The 21,597-nt window shown below is 45.0% G+C and overlaps 2 protein-coding genes across 3 annotated transcripts; one reads left to right on the forward strand and one right to left on the reverse strand.

Moving 5' to 3' along the window:
- The first annotated feature begins 5,495 nt into the window (after positions 1–5,495).
- rbfox1l (RNA binding fox-1 homolog 1, like) lies at positions 5,496–12,130 on the forward strand. 2 transcript variants are annotated; one of them, XM_061290016.1, is made up of 12 exons: positions 5,499–5,899; positions 7,534–7,770; positions 10,097–10,282; positions 10,383–10,436; positions 10,514–10,606; positions 10,723–10,792; positions 10,862–10,921; positions 10,986–11,118; positions 11,255–11,294; positions 11,358–11,440; positions 11,527–11,608; positions 11,685–12,130. In XM_061290016.1, exons 1-12 carry the CDS (start codon positions 5,813–5,815, stop codon positions 11,727–11,729), a joined length of 1,170 nt encoding a protein of 389 aa, XP_061146000.1. In that variant the 5' UTR covers positions 5,499–5,812; the 3' UTR covers positions 11,730–12,130. The 2 variants fall into 2 exon arrangements, with proteins under 2 accessions (XP_061145999.1, XP_061146000.1); XM_061290015.1 differs by having other exon boundaries at positions 5,496–5,899; positions 10,723–10,921.
- Positions 12,131–13,229: 1,099 nt separating this feature from the next.
- leng8 (leukocyte receptor cluster (LRC) member 8) lies at positions 13,230–20,775 on the reverse strand. The gene is made up of 15 exons (XM_061289917.1): positions 20,414–20,775; positions 19,618–19,753; positions 19,394–19,516; positions 19,241–19,312; positions 18,706–19,120; positions 18,438–18,597; positions 18,196–18,366; positions 17,864–18,103; positions 17,523–17,681; positions 17,160–17,454; positions 16,874–16,975; positions 16,722–16,790; positions 16,505–16,634; positions 16,228–16,435; positions 13,230–16,051 (listed from the first exon to the last, which is right to left on the reverse strand). The coding sequence occupies exons 1-15, from the start codon at positions 20,452–20,454 to the stop codon at positions 15,889–15,891; spliced, it is 2,484 nt and encodes an 827-aa protein (XP_061145901.1). The 5' UTR covers positions 20,455–20,775; the 3' UTR covers positions 13,230–15,888.
- Positions 20,776–21,597: the final 822 nt, after the last annotated feature.

The raw sequence follows: 21,597 nt of genomic DNA on the forward strand, positions 1-21,597 counted from the left end.
TGAGCGTGCGTCACTTTGCCGGGAACGGGCGGAGAAAAGAAGATGGAACTTACCTCCCATTAAGGGAAACTTTGTTCTCAAATTGATACTTTTCTTGTGATGTTGGCAAAAAAGCTTTGGTATTTCGCCTTGACGATTGATGCAAGCAAGTATAACCCACCCACGTCGAAGTGAGCCATTTCGATGCTCTCGTGCGTGACGGAGTGTAATGTCACTGAAGAGGGAAGAAGAATTTTCTTTCATGAGATAAATAATCGTCAAACAGTTTGGAGATGCTGAATCATTTCAGGGAGTGTAAAGTCAGTCCACGTGCTGCCTGCCAATTGGCCAGGCAAGCTTGTTTTGTACTCAAGTGCGGCCCACGTCGAAAGAGTCCACATCCATTTTTTTCATCTATTGCCAAAAGATATGGAAAGGAAGACGTCTTGTCGAGTCACGCCTCTTTTATTTTTTTAAACACCAAACAATTCAAGCTGCCTTCTTTTCTGGTAGTTACAAAAAAAAAAAAAAGATTTGATGGCCAGTTGCAAGTTTGTTTTCAAATGGTGCCACCTGCATGGCTGACAAGAATCAAATATGACAGAGATAAACTGAAATCATATATGCACCCAAAAAAATCAACAAGGCATATTTCTTCTCACGATAATCAACCAGTTTCGAGATGCTGAATCATTTCAAGGACTGAAATCCAGTCCACCTTCTGTCATTCCGCCTGCTACTCGGGGAGAGAAAAGTTCTTGTTGGGGAGTTTTTTTTTCAACTAGCAAAGGAGGACATGTTGGAATTTCACACCTCGTAAAACAAAGCGAGAGAACCATATCCGCGACTATCAGTTCCAGACAAAAATTGTTGTTGGGCTGTTTTTTTTGAACTCGCAAAGGAGTAGCAAAGGAAGACATGTTGGAATTTCACACCCACCTCGTAAAACAAAGCTACAAAATCATCTCTGTGACTATCAGACCCTCCTCCCTCCGCTCGCTCCTCAGCACCCTTGGAAGAGCGCGTTCCCGCGGAGGCCCTTTGTACGTGTGCACGCGATATTACTTGGCCACCTTTGTTCAGACATTTCCAGATCCCATCTTTGCTTGGCAAAGTCAAATGAGCAGGTTGTCACGTTTTGGAGCTAAATGCAGGCAAGCAGGAAGGATGGATGGATGGATGGATGGATGGATGGATGGATGGCTTAATTCCTAAAAGACACTGGCGGTTTGGAACCAAGGGGGTGTCAGTCGTGTCTGGTCCGGCGGCGCGCTGGGAGCCATGTTTCAGGTTCAAATCCAACCTATTTAAGCGCTGACCACGGGGGAAAGATTTGAGCCTAAAAAGACATCATCAAACACATACATCGTTAAGATGGTTAGCAGGCTACTGTAGGGTTTGAATGATGTTTTATGTTGCATTATCCATTTTTCATGACTCAAACGATAGGCAGTATATTTACGTCTCTTCAAAAATGCAAAGTGAATAGCTCGCTCGGAGAGCATCCGAGACTGATATTAGCACATGAATTAGCCCGTGTTGGGCTCTAAGCCTGCATGGCTCTTTACCATTTCCCTCTGCGGTTGGTCTTTTGAAAAACATATTGGTGAGCTTTGCGCACTCGGCAGCATCATCCTGTGTAAAGCCTTTCTCGTCCCGCTTTTTTTCGGTCTATCGTTTAATTCACTGGCTACGATTTGGTAGATATGACACATTGATGTTGTTGCGAGGACGTCAGCCAGCCCCCATTTTTCCTCCAAATGAACCCAAAATGGTACCGTCCGCTTGTGCTTCGTTTGTGCTGGCAAAAGTTTCGTTTGTGCTGCTGCTACGGCTTCGTAGATATGACGCATTTATTGGGTGGCGATGACGTCTCTCCCATACAGAGCCGCCTTTTTCACATGTCCGCACGTCACTTTCCTCTTTTCATTTTAAACGAACTGATGGCGGTGGTGCCTTTACGGGCAGTCGGAGAAATCAACGCCAACAAAAAAAATACATCCAGCCTAGTTAAGACCATACCAAAGACTATAAAAATGGGACCCATTGCCTCCCTGCTTGACACTCAGCATTAAGGGTTGGAATTGGGGCGTTAGATCATCAAATGATTCCCGAGCGCGGCGCCGCTGCTGCTCACTGCTCCCCTCTCCCCTCTCCCCCAGGGGATGGATCAAAATCACACAGGGATGGGTCAAATGCAGAGGACAAATTTCACCACACCCAAGATGCGTGTGTGACGATCATTGGGACTTAAAAAAATAATAATATTGGGGGTGCGTATTATACATGGGTACAGGCTTTTTTCCAGCATCGACATGCCATTTTTAGGGTGCGTATTATACATGGGGGCACATTATACATGGAAAAAAACGGTAATTACCATGCAAAGTGACATCTGCAGCCCGGTAAGACATATTGCAACAGGTGGCGAAAAACAAAGACGTGCAACTTTTTCAAGCGACAAATGCACAACTATCTCCAAAGATTTCAGAATAGTGAGTGACAGAAAGCGTCTTTTTCTGGGAAGTGACCATCGACCAATGTAAGTAAAATGTGTGTAAAAGAACCCCCCCCCCCCCAAAAAAAAACACGATTTCCTACAATATAGAAGTCTTGTTAGATTGTGTCCATAATTTAGGGAGCGCGCTATCTTATTTATTAAAACTCACCTCTTTACCTTAGCATTTCCGTAATTTTCTTTCTCATATCTTGGTTGTCGTCCAGTTGTTCTAAACTTGTCCTTGTTTTGTTTTCTTGTTTTTTATCTGCCATGTAGCACTTTGAGATTTCCCCAAATGTAAAGTGCGTTATAAATATAATTTATTATTATTATTATTATTATCTGCGCCTCACGGCAAAAGCCATTGCCAATCACCTGTTATCCAATTTACTCACTGCGTGCTCGTTTGATTTCTTCAGATGTAGAAAAATGCTAAGACACTGAAGCAGAAATTAAACTTACACAGGTTGGTTGAGTTCAATCACAATTCTTGTTAAGAAATGTAAGGTAAATGAACCTAAAACAAATTGTTTGATATAGAAGAACCAGAGAAGTAATCTTGTTAAGAAAGCTCTGTTTTCAGGAAAGTAGTCAAAGTCAAAGTCAGCTTTATTGTCAATCTCTCCACATGTCACAACACACAAAGAGACCGAAATTATGTTTTCTCTATCCCACGGTGACGAGACATATTACACGATAGACATACAAGTAAGCGACACAATATAAAAACAAGAAGGCAAAAATTCAAACAATAAATAGTAAGAGTGATGAATAAATAATAAATAAACAGATAACACAATAAATAAGAGGAGCAAAACGGAGCCAGCAAGCATAGCGCAAAAGTACAGGACGCTACGCAGAAAGGGGGAGCGAGTTCAGGATCCTAACAGCCTGGAGTATGAAGCTGTTGTTGAGTCTGGTGGTGCGGGAGCGCAGGCTCCTGTACCTCTTCCCAGAGGGCAGAAGATCGAACAAAGAGTGAGCGGGGTGACTCACATCCCTCACAATCGCGGTCGCCTTGCGGGTGAGATGGGAGATGTAAATGTCTTTCAAGGAGGGGAGTGAAGCACCAATGATCTTACCAGCCGTGTTCACTATGCGCTGCAGGGCCTTCAAGTTGTAGTCAGTGCAGCTGCCACCCCAAACAGCAATACAGCTGGAGAGGACGCTCTCAATGGTGCCACGGTAAAACGTAGTCATGACGGCCGGAGGAGCGCTCGCTCGCCTGAGTTTCCGCAGGAAGTACAGGCGGCGCTGGGCCTTCTTTGCCAGTGATGCGGTGTTGGTGGACCAGGAGAGATCCTCACTGATGTGCACCCCCAGGAACCTGGCGCTCCCCACTCTCTCCACCACAGCACCGTCGATGGTCAGCGGCAGGTGTTGGGTGTGACCCTTCCGGAAGTCAACAACAATCTCCTTGGTCTTGTCGACGTTCAGCAGGAGGTTGTTGTCCCTGCACCACGTGGTCAGAAGGTCAACCTCCAGCCTGTACTGAGTCTCGTCTCCCTTGGTGATGAGACCCACATGAGTCGTGTCGTCAGCAAACTTCACTATGCGGTTGTCGCTGTAGGTTGCAGCGCAGTCATGCGTCAGGAGGGTGAAGAGCAGCGGACTGAGCACGCAGCCTTGGGGGGCCCCCGTGCTCAGCGTGATGCTGGCGGAAATTTTGTCGCCCACACGTACCACCTGTGGCCTCTGACAGAGGAAGTCCAGTAGCCAGTTGCAGAGGTAGGTACTGAGGCCCAGCTTGTCAAGTTTGCTGATGAGACGTTGTGGCACAATGGTGTTGAAGGCAGAACTGAAGTCCACAAACAGCAATCTCACATACGAGTCCCTCCTCTCCAGGTGGGTGAGGGCCGAGTGGAGGGCAGAGCAGATGGTACAATACAATACAGTACAATACAGCGCTGGGCCTTTCAAGAGCAGAAAGTCTCCATTCAGAAAAGGCAACGTTCAAGGTTCTTTGGTCAGCTTATATTTGTTCTCACCACTTACCATGTTTTTGTTTGTTTATTCTTTTGATACTCCATGTCTTTGCTTACGTCATTATATTCTTAGTTTAATCATGCTCCCAACCGTATCTTTTCTTTGTTAGGCAAAATATGTCCCTCTGTGCAGAGCGTTCAGTAGTAATCGAAAAGCTGGCCTCTCGCATTAGGCGACATATGACGTTTAGTCAAAACACAAGACATAATCAAGTACTGAACGGTCAAGACGACTCTGGCCGTGTCCATGATTTAGAGAAAAACCATCAGGCATGCATTACACAGTTCCTTAAGGGTCATTAAGCTATTTAGGCAATATATCAAAAAACATTTGTTGTTTCAAAGTGCTCAGAAATATATATCAGATCATAAAGTTATAAAAACCTTTGTCATTACCACCTATTAAAAATGTCTAGTTATGTCTTCTTTATTGATTTGGTGTGTAAGTATAATGATATGCTTAAAATGTTTCTTTTATTGATTTCATATGTGAATATACTTTTCTGTTTATGTACTTCATTCAATGATGTTTGAGCATATCTGTTTTTGTAGCTAGGCAGGACTTTTTGTATTTCGACCCACTAATTCGAAACCAAGACATTATTTTGAAACTTTTTAGTTATAATCCCTAAAGGTATTTTAGAATAGAATAGCATTTCTTTTATTGTTGTCACTACAGAAATATACAATGTGATTGAAAACGACTCCTTCTCCAGTGCAAATAAATGCATAACAAATAAAAGAAGTAAAAAAAAAAAAAAAGTAAAATATTTACAACAGAAGACAATCCAAAAAGAATTTACTATGACTTCCATTGGGGCTTTTTTCACAAGGGGTCAAACGACCTATAGGGTGTTTAGCAGCGTCCACTACCGGATCATTGATGGCTGTTCATTTTGTTTGCTAAGAACATGCCAGAAGTTGTGAGAAACGTTGCTTACCAATGTGTGTCAGGGCGAGCGAGGATGGTAAGGTGGTACTCATAAGGAAGGGCACGAGGGACTATTTATAATACTCTGAAATGAGAGCCCCGAGCATGTGTTTCTGTCTGTCAGGCCGCATGATCGCCTCATGGACACACCGAAAGCTCTTTTCACTGCTGGATATCCCGTCTTGACCGGACAGGACGCTGCTTGTTTTGCATGTGTGGAGGGTGTTGACTCACCTCCACGCTTTGGGTTCACAAACTTGAAGCTGTCCTTCACTAACCTGGATCTTTCCCTCAATTTGGAATACTTTTTTCTTTTCTACCTCCACTCACCGTCTGCTGTCCTGAGGTCAACTTGAGTTTTCTCACCCCTTGTCCTCCACTCGTGCTCATTCTCCCTCTGTGAGGTTTTTCGAGGCCATGCTTTCCTCACCCACTGTTATCCTCCAGCCTTATGGACTGCCTGTCTACCCGCAGACGACCACCTGCTACCCCAGCATAGTCCAGGTAACACTTGCGTTTTGTTGAACACATCAGTCAGGTGTAAAGAAGAGTGTGCACCTAACAAAAGGAGACGGAAGAGGATTTCAGACGTGTGGTTGCTTTAGAGTGCCTCATGGTCGCAACTATGAGTGCATGCATGTCACGGAGGGAAATGTTGAAGAGCGAGGGATTATTTTTAAAAGTCTTATGTGGCAGCGAGCGTGCAGAGTGGGGCTTCGCTTTTGTTAGAGCGCCTCATTGTAGCATCAATTTTTCCTGGTTGTAGCAGTGGTATTTGTTTGACGGCTGCTTTCAGTGGGAAGGGACACAATATTTGAAATCGGAGAGAACCACTTGATTTGTCACGATTTTGAAACTGGATTTTACAGACTTGTTGATTTTTTTAATTCAAATTTGGCAAGGCTGTCAACCACTCTTTTCTGTGTTGTGTCTGTCAAATTTAGAAGATATTTTTTATTTCTAATGGACAGCAACTCAAACACATACATTTACTATTGATTTTAAAACTAAAATGGCCTTTGATCGGAAAAAGGTGTGTGCTTATGCGTCTGTGTCCCTGACATGCCATCAATGCCACAATGCATCTGGCATGCTTCCACCTTGTCAACCGTATTTTTAGGCTGGCTCTCCTGAGCAGATAATCACAGGAGGAGATTCTGTCACCTATCTGGTTTTCTGCAATCAGCTCCTCTTAAAATAGAGGCGCGGCGATAGTACAAGCAAGCGTCTGTTTCCAAACTAAATACGTTGACATGTTGAGAAATGTTTTTTCTAGTTTAATTGCACTCAAATCCTGAAAGATGTCCCTAACGGTCTCCCATACTTGAGCATGTGGCTCGCCACATCTGCAGTCGGCGTCGGGTGCGTGGAAATGGCACGACAGCTGTCTCGGCAGGCACCTGGCCCTCGAGCTGTTGACCTGTGACCCCTAAGCAGACAGCTGAGGTGCTAAGAGAGGAGAACAAGACAGATAAGAAAAATTAGTATAGAGGTACAAAGGGGGCAGACGCCATTCACTGGGACCAGAACAAAAGTAGGGTGTCATATCTCACAGAACAGCGTTAGCTTTGTGTCAGGAGGGTCCTGTCCAAAAAAAGAAAAGATAATAATGCTGACTTTAGATAAAACGCAGTGATTGACAGTCACAGATGTGCACAGGTGCTGTGGGAGTCCCCCTTGGCCCCTTTCTCCGCCCCTTGTGTTTGTGGTGATCATTTGATGGGATTGGTGGAGGGTTAGCGCGGATGGCGCGGTGGGCGGGTGGTGGGCCGCCATTAAAACATGCGGCAGTTGATGTTGAGGGACTCAGAAATTCCGGGGTGCGCTGAAGGGGTAAGACCATGCTTGCATTGTGTTACTATTCTCTCAATAGGACCCAAAATGATCCTGTTGTTGTTTTTTTAACATTGTGATTCTGATTCTTCAGGATTTGATCAAGGTTTTGCGACTAAATAACTTTTAAGTGATGTAAGAAAATCTAGAATGCTTGCACAGGGTAGTCAATGCTCCGTAAAAATGTCAATTTAAAAATGAGATTTGCATCAAGTAGACAAATTATAAGAATTGCTCCTGAGCATTTCCATCGAATTTTGTTTAAATGTAAATTGAACCCACCATCGTCCTCCCCTTCTTCTCAGGGGGGCCCCACGCAGGAGGCGGGCCCAGGGGGCACCGACCCCGCCCTGCCCCAGGTATACGCCGCACCGCCCTCCTACCCAACCCCGGGTCAAGGTCCAGCGGCGTCGGCGGGCAGGCTGCCGCCTCTGGAATTTACCTCGGCACACCCCGGCTCCGAATACCCTGAGCATGCCCAGCTGAGGGTCTACCAGGGCCCTCAGCTGGAGGGCGCCGAGCCTCTGACCTCTACCAACACGGTAAGGACCGCAAGGTCACCTGACAACAGTGTGCAGAAGGGAAAAACATTAATGAGTGAGTCATAGTCGTTCTACTAGCGTGGTGATTTTTTTTTAAAAAAGGATATAGAATCAATTCTCAATTTTGCGGGTTAATGAAGCCCACCTACTTTCTCTGCTCCCCCTTTCCTCTATTACGTCTTTTTACAGCACAACCATATCAATGACACTCAGTAAGGGGGACAGCTGAGAGTGTTGTTGAAAATAAATCCCCCTGTTCGCCGTGGCTCTTTTCAAACAGGCAGTACACCAGATTAGCTTTCGTAGATTAAAGAGGGTGAAAGTGTGTGTTGATATTGTGTGAAGGTCTTTTTCATATGCTGGGAAAGACACCGTCTCCATCTGTTGTTGCTATTTAGAAATGTAGAGGGGAGGAAGAAAACAAAACAAATTTATTCTATCCATCTGTCCGAGAAACAATTCGCAGACATTTTTACGAGGTTCTGTGCTTTGACTGTTATGTACATCTTTAAGACTGTTGGGAAATAAAAGACGTTACTCTTTTTACAGCAAGTACCACCAAATCAACTAAATGGTCTTTTGTGTGGCCCCCGTATATTTGATGACTATAGAGCCCCTCACCCCCCTCCCTCAGACACACAAGGCTCCATGCTGAGAGAAAGTTGAGGCGGCGCCACGGAAAGGGGAGGGAGGGGCGAAGGGGGGTGGGAGACCAGATGACCCCCCCACCCCACCCTCTCTCCCACTCTGAAATATCACAACACAGGTCCAGAACGTTATTCTGCATCGTGACATGACATCACCAAACCGGCTCGACCCCCCCGCTCCCCCCACCTGTTGTGAATGTGCGTGCGTGTGCGCGTGCGTGTGTGTCCCCCCCCCACTCCACCCCCGAGCATATTAATGATGACTTTCCCTTTAACCCTTGGCAGAAAAGCAGCACCTTGACCTCAGACTGACCCGTTTGGAACGCTCTTCTTTTTCTCTTTGTGTCTCTTTTTTGTTGTTTCAAGCTTTCTGCCGCTTCATTTCTCCATCTGTGCTACATTCGGGCCTCACTGGAAAGCTAATCGTAGCCCACCTGTGCATTTTTTTTCCACGTATTGATTTTCCAATTTAACACGCCGACACATTGACGCGCACACTCCATATTAGCGCACACTCGCATCGTGGTGCATTGTGGGACAAGTGAATGTTTCTCTTCCTTACTTCTTGTATTGTGCATGGGACAGTTGGAAGCAAATTGATTTTTTACGGCATTGCTGCAGTTGGATGTGTTTCACTTTGTTGCAGCTGCTTGGGGAGAGTGAGAAGCTGTATTAGGGCCCTCTGGTTTGATTATTATTATTATTATTATTATTATTATTATTATTATTATTATTATTATTATTATTATTATTATTATTATTATTATTATTATTATTATTATACAGCTAAATAAGTCATACGTAAATAGGTAGACCCTAAAAAAAATCTGAAAAAAATTCTTTCTGAAAAGACAGGAAGTTTCCTCTTTAAAAGTGTTGAGAGGTTTAAGTCGAGTCAAGTCAAGTTTAAAGTGATATTTTACGAGCACCTGACAAAATTTTGAAAATAATTCAGCCCCAGAGGCCTTTCACTTCACCTTGAGAGTTTTGGTGGGCAATTGAATCATGAATAGACCCACAAAAAAGTCAAAAGCCTAAAAAGACAGAGGAAGACTGCCATTTTAGTGTGACTCTGTAGCACCTGACGAAATTTTAATAACAATTCGGCCTTGAAAGCTAGTTTGATTTTGTAAGACAAAATTCAGTGGGCATACAGTATTATGAGTAGACCCACTAAAAAAATGTTTCATTGTAGACATGTCTGTTCATCATTGTCTCCAGGCAAGAGCACAGTGGCAAAATTTAACGACACACCATAAAACCTCAAAGTCTAATAAAACATTTCCTCCAAAAGTCGTAGTATAATTTTCTGAAAATTCAGCCTCTGAAATCACTGAGCAACATGCAATTGGGTTATTTGGAAATTTGATCATGTTCAATTTTGAACTAGTAGTAAATAAGTGGCGGTACTTTTCCACAGGCATGTTTTAAGACGCCCTCCCTCCCCCCTTTACTTTCACACCTCCTCACGTATGCCTGAGAGGGATCACTGGTTGCGGAATGCTCTTTGGTTTGGATTCCTGACCTGGTGGCCATGTCTTGTCTAACGTTATGCGATGCTTTGTACACAACCAGGAAGTGATCAGATGTCCGCCACCCTCATTCGTCTACGAACGTTCCCTCACAGTCACTCTCTTTTTCCACCCGTTTTTCCTTTTTGTTCTTTGCTGGGCCATCAGGAGGAAGCTTTGGCCCCTGTGGCCTCGGACCCTCAAGCTCTGAGCGCGTCTGTAGCATCCGGCGGAAGCGGCGGCGGGGGGAGCGGGAGTGATGACGAGGGGTCCGGCAAGGCCCAGCCCAAACGCCTCCACGTGTCAAACATCCCCTTCCGCTTCAGGGACCCGGACCTTCGGCAGATGTTTGGGGTACGGATTTCTCTTTTATTACATATACAAAGACGACTTGATGATCCCTGAGTCATCAAATTTACATCATTATGATACAAAGGTTACATTTCTTTTCTAGCAATTTGGAAAAATCCTGGATGTAGAGATTATTTTCAACGAAAGGGGGTCAAAGGTCAGTGACAAAGTTTGGACGACAATGGGAAACGGTGACATGGACAAAAGCCACAAATAGCATTGACACTCTTGCAGGGATTCGGGTTCGTCACCTTTGAGAGCGCGGCCGAGGCTGACCGAGCCCGGGAGAAACTGAACGGGACGATCGTGGAAGGGAGGAAGATCGAGGTCAGACAAACACATCTGTTTCCATAGCGACTACTCAATGTAGTTATAGTGAAAAGTCACTATACAGTCACTGATGACCTCACAATTTCAAATTCGTCCTTTTTTGGGCTTTTCAGGTGAATAACGCTACTGCAAGGGTAGTTACCAAAAAGCCACAAACGCCGCTTGTGAACAGCGACCTTTCACGTAAGACACAACCAGGTCAAGGATTGCTTCTGTTTCTTGGCTTTGAATTATTTGTGCTTGTCCCAATAGCTTCCGGCTGGAAAATCAACCCCGTCATGGGGGCCATGTACGCACCGGAACTCTACACAGGTCAGTCAAGGCAACACAATCAATCACAACTGACAGCTATCTAAGCATTGCTTTTGTTGTTCAGTGGCCGGTTTCCCCTACCCGCTGGCGGCGCCCGCATTGGCCTACCGGGGCTCGGCGCTGAGGGGTCGAGGCCGGACCATCTATAACACTATTCGCTCCGCCGCAACACCTACTGCTGTGCCCGCCTACCCGGGGTACGGCTGGACTGAACTAAAATCATTTAACCAAACTGGACTTAACTGGATTGGACATTTAACAGAATTGAACTGGACAGAGCCAGACTGAAAAGTAAGAATATGATTTCCTAATGTTTTCCACTTTGCCAATCAGGGTGGTGTATCAAGATGGTCTCTACGGAGCAGAAGTCTACGTAAGTCACTTCAACTGCTTGTCCAATCGGTAACCAGCCTTGACATGATGTATTTCCATCCAGGGAGGTTATCCTGCCGCGTACAGGGTGGCCCAGACCGCATCGGCCGCCGCCGCCGCCGCCGCTGCTGCAACATACAGCGACGGGTAGGCAGACACGTCAAAGAAAATATCTTCCACTGCAAATTGCATTATGACAAGTGAATATTTGGATATCGCAATGATGTCACCAGATACGGCCGCGTTTACGCCACAGCCGCGGACCCCTATCACCACTCGGTGGGACCAACAACCACATATGGCGTTGGCACTGTGGTGAGTTTACGCTGGCATGCAAACACTTATTTTTTCCAGAACTGATTCACTGTATTTCAATTTCTTTCTTTCGCAGGCCAGTTTGTATCGAGGAGGATACAACCGCTTCACTCCCTACTGATGTACTGTGACCTGGGTGCCGCACACAGGAAGTGACTGAAGTTGTAAATATTGCGTACTGTACTGTTCTCCATGCTCAGCACACGCATTGCATTATTTGTGTATTTTACAAGCGAACTTTTAAAGGAGGACTTGTGATGCTAGAACACCACCGTGGGAGATATTTGGATCTCATTTTCATACGTTTGGATGATGTGCTGGAGCTTTTATTTAAGTGTGTGTTTGAGTGTGTGTGTGTCTGGGAGTCACGTGTGACATCAGTTTCACTATGAGTTGTTTGGCCTGTTGCAGAGTTGACTGGGGTTGTGTTTCTTACTAACAAACTACCTCTTTTCTTTTGGCTTTTCTTTCTGATCTCGCTGCGTGTGATGTTTACTTCTAAATAAAACTCTTTTCATCTGGCTTCCTTGTTTTGCTCTTTTTTTCTCACTTGTGTGACTGTCCTTTGGTTTCTATTGCTTAAAAAATGAGGCCTCATTGACCTTTCAGTTAACAGGCTTCATGTGAAAACGGGAGCTTTTTGACTTTCTCAGCTTTATTATTTCCAACATAGCTTAGTTGTTGTCTATCATAGCTTCTTCTTTCCAATTATTTAGTCATGGTTGAACTTCCTCGCTTTAAATGCTCTTGCTTCATTTTTCCATTCCATTCATTTTGCTTGACCTCCTTATTTCTTTTGCATGTTTTTTCATATACTCTCCTCTGCTTAGCTACTTTGAAGTTCTACTTTAGATTTTCCTATTTGCTTGCTTAGAAAGCAGCAAGCATCTTTGATGGTTTCTACATTTCTAAACTTGTTTGGCACTGGCAGGCTTTCTTTTGCTTGTACTTGTTCTTCGCTTTAACTGGACACTTGACCACAGGTTCATCTTACATTTGCAAGGTTTGAACACTTTGCTGCGGAATAAAATTTGAATATGTGGCGGAGTTAAACGAATTGGAGTTTAAACACAAACAATGCAACAACTAATGTAGACAAAGGTTGTAACGATACGCACAGAAAAACTGACATTGCGAATTCTGAACCACGAGAAGAGGAAAATTCGTACTCGTGCAGGAAAATACTGCCGCCTGGTGGTCAACACGCGTAAGCCAGAAAGCGTTGTCAATCATCAGTTGTTTAGTTTACATTTTCCTTCTAAAAAAAATACGCACTACAAAAATTTGCCTAAAAAATTTAAAGCGGAGGAACGCAGTATATAAAAGAAATGTTGTAAGTTACGGACTACACAGAACAAAAGGCACGAAGATTTTCTTATAGAGCTCAAAGTTTGCTTTCCTTCTTGATAGTTTCTTTTCTAAATGCATATTATTTCCTACTTCACATCTTCTGTTTTTCTCTTTTCACAACTCCCACCCAATCCACCAGGGTAAAATGTCAACATGTTAAGTCAGGACTGCAAATCCAATTCGAGGGTAACACCCACAGTATTTTATAATAAACCTATGACACCCAGCTTGAGTCTGTTTTGTTTAAATGTTCACATTAACCACACACGTGGATGCTTCTTGTTTTTATTAGATTCTTCAAGGAGAGTTTATGTACACAATATATACAGATGCTGGTGCTATCAAAATTTGTCATGGGGGGGGGGGGGGTCGGTGGAGAGAAGACAGGCGTTGCAAACAACCTTCAGCTACAGATGTTAGTGAGCTGCAATGTCCATACTTACTACCATGACTATGTGCGAGTGCAACATACTCAACATAAAATGAATGACATCTATGAGAGCAGAAGGAAGAGACAGAAGGCATGCATGGGTGGTGAAAAGAAAACTAAAGTGAGGGAGGAAAAAGAAAAGATGAGAGGGAAAGGAGGTGAATGGGAGCAGGTGAGAAGTTCACGTGACACTGGAAAGGACTTTGAGAGGCAGATATCAAGGAGGAAGTGACAAACGACTGATGAGTAATCAATAGTACATGATAGCAAAAATACTTTGTAGCGGGGAGAACAAAAATATCCAGTGTGTGAAATGCGTTGCGACCTGCTGGGATTTGGATTTCTTTGGTCAACAATACGACAGCGGATATATCAATTTCTTAGGCGGACGGGAATTAATTTCAAAAGTCAAGCGGACAAACAGAAATCGACTTGATAGCATTGGCTGACATGTTAAAATAAAGTTACGTAATGAGGAAAGGGGAAAAACTTAAAAACATTTGAGCAGTTATCAGCACACATTGGTTGCACATGAGGCTCACAGCGATCGAGCTTGGCTTTCGAAAGGCGCTGAGGCAACTTGCTCACAAGCGACTCTCTCCCGCTTGGCCACTCAGCGTCCCCATCCGCATGTTGCCTCCTGCAATGCAGCAAGCCGGCCGTGCGACCGGCTGAAGGGTGGGTGAGGCGGGGTGTGACTCCCCAGGGAAGGATTGGGTGGAGGGTCAAGGGGTCAGGAGGAGAGGTCAAAAGGGGAAGAAAGGAGACAAATTACAACAATGTCCAAATATGCATCAAGGAAGAAGGGAAAAAAAAAAAAAACTTAGATCAGGGGCGGGGAACCTGTGTGGTCAAAAATGTTTTGGGGGATTTTAACAGGTTTCCTTTAGTCACATGGAGAGCAGGTCAAATATTGCGGCAGGTTCCGCACCCCCCACACTTGGATCTTTGGCAGCAAGCATCATTTTAGGTTTGACTGCACACGCGCCAGTATAAAACTAAAACACACTTACCATGTGCGGACACACCTAAACTACAAAACCACTGCAGAATGAACCACAGCAATTGTCATACAATATTTACAATACGTTTCAAAGGAAGAAGAAAAGAAAAAAAAAAAGTCATAGCTCAGCTTCTTAAAATGCCTCTCCACAGTTCCATAACACGTTTCAAAAAAACAGAAACTATCTCCGTACTTTCTTCCGGCATTTTTTGAAAAGCGTTTTGAGTTCATCTGTCATTAATCGGACTAAACAAGACTAAGTTGAAGGATTTTGAGGATTGATGACTTAAGTGATGTTAAAAGTTCAGACATTACGACAGCACTTAGTGTCAAATTTTGATTGATGGTTTTGACCCTAAATTAAATTTGCAAACCATCATTGTAGCCATATACTTCTTTCATCAATTTAAAGGCCAAATACTGCTGTCCAAAGCCTGGAGAACATCTAATGGGGTGGGCCTCCTGATGTTTCGCAGGCATCCGTCTCGATCCAAAGTCTTTTTCTTACCAGCCTTAGTTGCACTCGAGAGCCACACGCAGCATACAAACCGGACGATGTCATCCCTCTGCCCGCGATGACCATCTGAGGTGAGGCAGTGGGGACGCGCACCGTGATGAAGAACAGGCGGCGGCGCTTCCACCTGAGGTTGACCGTGGACTTCTTTTGGCGACGCAGACGGTTGGAGGCGTGAACTCGGAAAACCTCAACGAAGAACACGCTTCCATCTCGAAAGTCATTGCCTCCTGACTTGATGTCACTTGACCCGTGACTGAACTACCAAGTGAACTTGAGTCCCAAACTCTGCTCCTTAGGCGATTCTGGACAGGGATCTTGCCCAGAAACCGAAGACCTCCAGGAACCAGGATACAGCGGTTGTCGTTAGGAGACGCGGACATACAAACCACAGCTTCCTCTTCTTCTTGACAACCTTTCTGGCGAGCTTGGCTTCATTTTGTTTTTGTACAGTCTCTATGGAATCAAAGGTGCTTGTGCGGTCTTCAAACACGACGGTCGCGTGTCTTCTTCTTGAGACTTGAGGTCTTGGAGCTGTTGACTTGGGGAAGGAAGAAAACATAACAGGACACTGTTAGCGTTGACATCGGACAGGGCTAATGGAACAGGAAGCATCGCGCAAGTGCCCTCCCTCATCTGGCCGCGTGAGCCTTTGGTCTCTAAAGTGTTGAGTGAATGAAAGCAGCTTGGGGAGGGTGGGGTGGGGGGGCTAATGTTTTCTGATCTCCTCTACTGGATAGAATGAGAGCAACTTTGTGCGCGCGTCAACAACCTCGTGTCATCTGTCTAACGTCGCTGAACGACTCTGGGATTCTGAACTTTCATCTCATATGGGACGACATAGGCCCTATATGGGTGCCGGTGTGCCTCTCTGAATTGGAAGAGGTATGTAAAAAGTGCACTGCATTCATCAATACCCGGGAATGTGCACTGCCCCGCGACTACGTGTCCACCCTCTAAGTGCGCTAAGCCCACCCGCACTCTCATGAGGCAGCCAGTGTGGTGGTGCTGCTTTTGCAGTCTATCCTTAGGGGGTCAGCGGGGGTAAACGTGACACCCAACCCGCTAAGAAACTCCATGCAGGAGTCTAACGAAGTGAAGCCTAGCGTGGACTGCACATACTCCACTGGCAAGTCGGGCCTGAACCTGTGGACAAGAGAAATTGTCAGAAACAGAGTTGATCGTTTTCTCGAAATACAGTGAGCCCCCGCTGTGGGACATTTCATCCATATTTAAACTCATTGCTTTGCAAGTGAGCCCGGGACGCACGAGTCACGATCAACGGGGGTTCACTGTAAATTCTTTGTGGTAAAACATCTTACGTTTTGACTATGGCCCGAAGTGCGATCTTTCTTTCCCTCTCAACAAACTTATCGATGAGGTACGAAGCCATGCGCGGAGCTTCCTGATACAACTTGAAGAAACGGCGATAGTTGCCTAGAGCCCAAGCGGCACGGAGCGCCAGAGCGTGAGCGATGCACACGTCCGCTTTCAGTGCCGGATTCAAGTACACCAGCTCGGTGATGAGATCTGTGGGAGGACAATGGGATTAAGAAATGCAATCAAAAGTAAAAGTGTGTGTTCATGCGATGGGCGTACCTCCAGAGTTTTTGGTGAAGATGTAGTACAACAAGCGATATGCTGTAAACTCGCCGATGTTCTCTGAGGGGTTGTCCTTGTAGAGGGACTTCAGCTGAGTCTGGCACTGGTTGAATTCCTCATGGTCGCCCTGAAACACAAAACGCAGACTCTTCAGTTTCCATCTGACGATCTGTAAAAACAGAACGCTTACATCCTGCCAAGTCAGCAGTCTTACCTTTTCCAGGGCAATGCGAGCGTGACACTCGTACACTTCCACGGTGAATTCCGTACGAACTCCTTGGACCTGTGTGTGAAGATAACGTTGAACCTTCACCTTTGGAGACAAATAGGGAAACAAAAGGCATGCTAAATGTGATTCACACTAACCGTGAGGTCCTGTCGTATGGACTTCATCTGCTCACAAGCGTAAGGGTAGTCCTGTTTGGTTTTCCAGTCGGCTTTCACGGCCTGCAAAGACTTTTTCAACACCTGCGTGGCAAAGAAACAGAAGTTTCCGACACAAACGTCCCAGTTATTGCCAGCAAGCGTTTACCATTCGGTCGTGGTTTATAGCACAGATTTTCAATAATCTCACGAGTACAATAAACTTCAACGAGGAATGACTTTAAGCAAGCAAGCACTTTACTGTAGGGAAGAGAAGATGACAACTCACATGAATAGGGCGAACAGTAGCGGGGTCTGGGGCACAGGTGAGCCTCAGGTAAGACTTTGTGATGTCCTGGCATGTCCCAACAATGGGACAGTCTTCCCAGCTGAGGCCCTCCTGTGTCCCATCGGGCATGTCCAGATGGTTAATAGACAGCACCAGGGGCTCTGTGCGAAGCTGCTTCTGGAAGCGAGCAGCTCGACTCTGCTTTTTGGCTTCCCGGTCAGGGTCGTGGAAGTCCAAACCCGCATTGCCACCTTTCCTCTTCTTACCACCGGGCACGTTGGAGTCGTCTTGGTTTCTGAAAAGAGGAATGGGAGGTTATTCAAAATGTTGGCTGGTCACAATAAAATATTATTTTGATATTACCTCCTGCCCCTAGCTTTTCCACCTCTTCCCCGTCCCCTTTCTCCACCGTGCCCTCGATCCCTGTCGTTGCCACGCCCGCGACCACCTTTCTGGTTTCTTCTCGACAGCTGAGGTCGGAGATCGCAGGAAAGGCTGTTGTCTGACTGTGAGCCAGATTCGCTGGTAGACAACAAGAATAGAATATTCTAATATTTTCTTACATAATTCACTTAAAATCTTGCAATATTTATGGTAGTGCCAAATACTGTCAGGATGCACAATTCTGTGTATCCGCCAGTCTGCATTAAGCGTGGCTAAATAAAGGTTGGGAAATTGGATTAGGGTGTGTTTAAAGTGTTTACCTGCGCCGGTGCCTTTGGTTGTTGCGGTCGCGGTTTCTGCCGTGGGTTGGGGAGGGGGACCGAGAGGAAGAGTGTGAGGAACTGGATGAAGGACTGCGCTGAGAAAAGATATTCCTATAGTTTCCCAATCTGTGGCCTCCACCCCTGCCGCGTGACGCAGCAGCCGCACTTCCACCTCGACTCGTCGCAGTGTCCACACTTCTCGGGACCGCGTGCCAGCGAGATTGCTTACTCTTCAGACTACGAAGTCAAAATAAAATGACAACATTGTCAAGGTGACGTCACACACAGTGAACATTATCATGACCCTGACGCGAGGTTTTAGTACTTACTCTGGCAGCGGTTCACGGTCCCAGTCGATGGTGTAAGCGGATCCATCCTTTAAGCGGTCCTGCAGAACTTCCTTCAACACTTTCTCCGTGCGGTCTTTGTCTTCTTCCGTCTCGCAGGCTGTGAAACAGCGCTGCACGTACTCCTTCATGGCTGGCGGCCAGTCTTGGGGTCTGCAGATGCAAGTCAACCGGTCAGGCCACCATCCAACAAAGAGCAACAAGAGTTCAGAGCGAGACATTACCGTGTCGGAGGCGTGGCGCTGCCAGTCACGGGAGAGGCTGGAGGTGGACTGGCAGATTCTGGCTGCTGCTGCTCACTTGGTGAGAATGCCTGGTTAGACGTGGTCACCTGATAAGGCCTCTTGGGAATGTTGAATTTCATCGGGGCAGTGCCAGGTGACTCTGTGGAGACAAATGTTAACAGCACTAAGTAATGCTCTGATGGCGGTGTCCGAGCTCACCATTCCCGAGTCGGCTATAGTCGATATATATTTCCAACACTGTTCTTACGTTTCATGCGATGCCAGAGTTGCTGTCCTTGGTTTTGTTTTTTAGCTTTATTAGCCTCTCCTCTGCCTATGCTCGCTCCGAACGGCCCTGTTTGCTGCTGGGGCGGACCCTGTGGGGGCTGATAGTTGTTCTGGGCCTGAAAGCCCGCTCCATAATTGGGCCGTCCTGGGCACGAGTTGTAAACCTGCATCTGGTTGGGGTCCCCGTGCGTGTATGGCACGGGATTGTTGGAATTGTAAGAAGTATGTGGGGGTGGAGGGGGGTATTGGGAATTGGGTTGAGGAGGCATGGGTGGGGGCGGAGGAGCTGCAGGTTTCTCTGGGGTTTGGCTTTGGGGTGGCTGAGGATTGGAGGGGGGTTGAGGTTGAGAGGGGTAGCTGGGGGTCTGGTCTTCCATTCCAGGCACTGGAGGAGGCTTGGGGGGAGAAAAAAAAAAAAAAAAAGAATTTTGGGCAGAAAGTCGTGCAAGCAATGACAAATTATTGCCGTATAACACTTCCTGAGTAGTTTTTCTAGTTTAACATTTTATACATACCTGTCCATTGGAGGTTGGTGGCGTTGGGTAAGCACTTTGGGGAACAGCATACTGATTTTGTGTATATCCATACTGTAAAGTAGGTATAGTACAGCAGGTTAGCTTGTGGAAGGGGAAAGATTTGTTGTTATTTAAACTCAGATCCATACGTACTGGATTCATGGGATAGTAGTAGCTATATGGGTACGTGTATCCTGGATACTGTGGCTGATTTTGCTGGTACCATTGATAATACTGCTGATGTTGAACGGCGGCATCATTCAATCCTGCCTGAAACTGAAAAGTAGGATTTACCTTATGATTGAGTATGAGGAGAAATAAATTGTGCTATTCTATAGATGTCACTGTAAACTCAAGGCACGTAAAGGCTGGCTTACCTCTGCAGCAGCGTGGCTGGCAAATGTAGCCTTGTCATTGTTCTGACTCTTACTAATAGAAGCAAGTGCTTGTCTTGCTTTCTCCCATTCCGGGTTTTCTTGAACATGATTCTCAGCTGCACCAACACCATAAGACCTGTCATTTAAATAAGACTTAGTAGGAGTACTTGCATTTAATGCTAGAGCAGAGTAATATTTAAGACAGAAAAAAATGAAGTTATTTGACATTTGGGGAATTTTCCCCATTAAAGACATGGGCACCATCAACTGCATGAATCACATCAGGACTGCATCAGGACATGTTTGCCGACTTCATCGATTATTAGCGTCAGGTCATTCATGTCCCGTACCTTTGTGATATCTTTAAGATTACACAAAGAAGTCCAAAGGAGCGATAATTTATCTATTGCATGTGTTGGACAAGAAATTGGGGCCATGCTCTTCCAATCCACCAAAATGGAAATATTTTAGGTAACCTTTGAAATACACATCTTCAAAATGTTTTATTAATAATTACAAAGACCAAATTGACTACTATCCCTTCGATTACCATTATGGAAAAAATAAATTAAACAAAAGAGTTGACAGGGTGTGCTTTGAAAATTATTATTGCTTAGATGACTAAAGAGCTATTGATAGCTCGTTTGAACTTCCGTGAAATGTTATTATCACCATTGCCGTCGCCAATCTTTATCTGACTATAAATGTCAACGCTTCCCACGTCTAGATGTCCGCAAACACAGTTTATCTTGATGTAATACACCCTAGTGTTATTCTATGTACAAGTATTACATACCAGTTAGTTTTCGGGGCTGTTTGTGCCGCGTTGGCCGCCATTTCGTCTGGAATCAAAGCTAGCCTGAAGCCAGCTAGGACGGCTTAATTTCCGCTAGCTCTATGGCTAGCACAGAAGCTAGGCTAACACCGTTACCTCTGTACTGATGCTACCTAAACGTGACGAAAAACAGGCAGTAGCCCGTCGATGAACAACACTGTGTGTATATTGGAAAGCGAACGTAGGTTTTCTCGACCTCGATTCAATGTATAAATCTAGCGGAGAGCACCATAAGGGATAGAAGCAAGCGGCGCCCTGCGTCGTCCCGAACAACTTGGACGGACTTGCTGAGGAGCACAAAATGGCAGCTTGGTGAAACGCCAAGCCCTGTGACGTATAGCGGCAGGATATGCGTCACTGTTTCGTCTTCAGTTAACGTATTTGGTACTTCAAAACACTGGTTAAAAAACGTGGAAATGTGACCCAAGGACGTGTTAAATGATTTAATATTTCGCCATTCGTTCATATTTACCAGTGTTAGGAACTTAGACGAGTACAATTTAGATAATAGTTACTGTATTTAATTATTTTTCCCGATGTATATTTATTTTACTTGAGAATTATTTTTTCAGACGATTTTTTACTCTTTCTCCTTACATTTAAAAACATGGTTGAGTTAATCACACGCCTTAATTTTTTTATTATTTGAATTATATTTTTATTATTACTTTTTTTACCTAATGACGTCACTCGCATTTCTGGGTGGCACTGTAGTTCGAGGTGGGACACCGTGTTGCGAATAAAGGGCCATTAAAAAAGAAATCCATATATGTATTTCATTTAGATATTTAATATTTATTTGAATATGGGATTTATATGATTACTTAAAAAGTTATTCATTTATATATTAAATATATTTTTTATAGCCCAATCGATACAAGCACTATAGAATTTAATGGATGGCCAGATCATTATACTATTCCACAGTCAATCAAGGAAATTTAACCGCCACTGTAAATAATATCACATTTTATTTAATTTGTTACCGTTGTCTAAAACTGTGCTGAAAAGTATGTAATTTGTTTTCTGTCTCTACGCCCCAAAGTCAGCTGGGGATACGCTCCATGGCAGCTCACCTGAAAGTAACCCAGATGTGGACACGAACTAAGACAGCACCATTCACATGTTTACATGCAGCTGAAGGC

Source organism: Syngnathus typhle, linkage group LG10, assembly GCF_033458585.1.
Source record: "Syngnathus typhle isolate RoL2023-S1 ecotype Sweden linkage group LG10, RoL_Styp_1.0, whole genome shotgun sequence".
NCBI lineage: Eukaryota > Metazoa > Chordata > Actinopteri > Syngnathiformes > Syngnathidae > Syngnathus > Syngnathus typhle.